The 767-nt window shown below is 56.7% G+C and overlaps 1 protein-coding gene across 1 annotated transcript in view; it reads left to right on the top strand.

Annotated features, from left to right (window-relative positions):
- The window catches only part of FHAD1 (forkhead associated phosphopeptide binding domain 1), an 18,172-nt gene that overhangs the window by 1,729 nt on the left and 15,676 nt on the right, over nt 1–767 (top strand). The window contains exon 3 of the mRNA XM_017735080.1: nt 522–758. Coding sequence (XP_017590569.1) covers nt 522–758 — 237 coding nt within the window. The remainder of the gene's footprint in view (nt 1–521; nt 759–767) is intronic.

Raw genomic sequence — 767 nt, 5'->3', positions numbered from 1 at the left:
TGAGTGATCCACACCCAGATCCGACTCTACGCTGGCAGATGTTTAGTGCAGCCCTTGTAACTGAGACCTGGGTGGTGGCTTATCCCCAGTGTCCTGGAGAGCTCTGCTCATCCAGAGAACAGCAGGCAGTGCCCGAATTCCCAGTCTGACAGGCCCAGCTGATGGGAAAACAGGAGCACAATGAGAGGCTTTGGTTCATCTGGGTGAACGGGAGAAACGATGGGGCAGGACCTTGTGTGAGCCAGGAGAGCTGTGCAGGGAGCGCTGCTGGACCGTGCGCATGATGGGCAGAATTAGGGCAGTCAGATGGAGAGGGGAAAGCCCAAAAAGCAGCAAACCCCAATAATTTCCTTTTGCTTGAGCAAAGAGTCTGGATGTCCTGATTAATATCTGACCCTTGAGTAATGGAAATGGGAAAGGACTAAAACTGTGCCTGGGTTTTGCACAACATGGTGCACGTGAATCCAGGGCTAAAATCTTTCCTAAAATCTTGCAGATAACATGCTGTTTTCCCACCGTAGATGTCCTGTCCCCCCTTGAAACATCGCGTAGGGTGGACAGGGCAGCTCCAGGTGGTTGCTGAGCCCAAACCCACGACTCCTCCATCTCGCCTGCCCTCGCTGCAGTGGCAGCTTCCCTCTGACTCCCCGGGCAGTGGGGCCCCCAGAGCCCCTGGCCAAGTGCCCCATCTGGTGCTGCCGAGGCGGCCTGCAAGAGCCCGGGACAGGCGACCAGCCAGTGCCCCCTCACACGACCCCTTCCACCAG

This window comes from Corvus brachyrhynchos, unplaced genomic scaffold (assembly GCF_000691975.1).
Source record: "Corvus brachyrhynchos isolate BGI_N302 unplaced genomic scaffold, ASM69197v1 scaffold525, whole genome shotgun sequence".
Lineage (NCBI taxonomy): Eukaryota > Metazoa > Chordata > Aves > Passeriformes > Corvidae > Corvus > Corvus brachyrhynchos.
The sequence above is the reverse complement of the archived record's forward strand: the minus strand, read 5'-3'. Positions and strand labels throughout refer to the sequence as shown.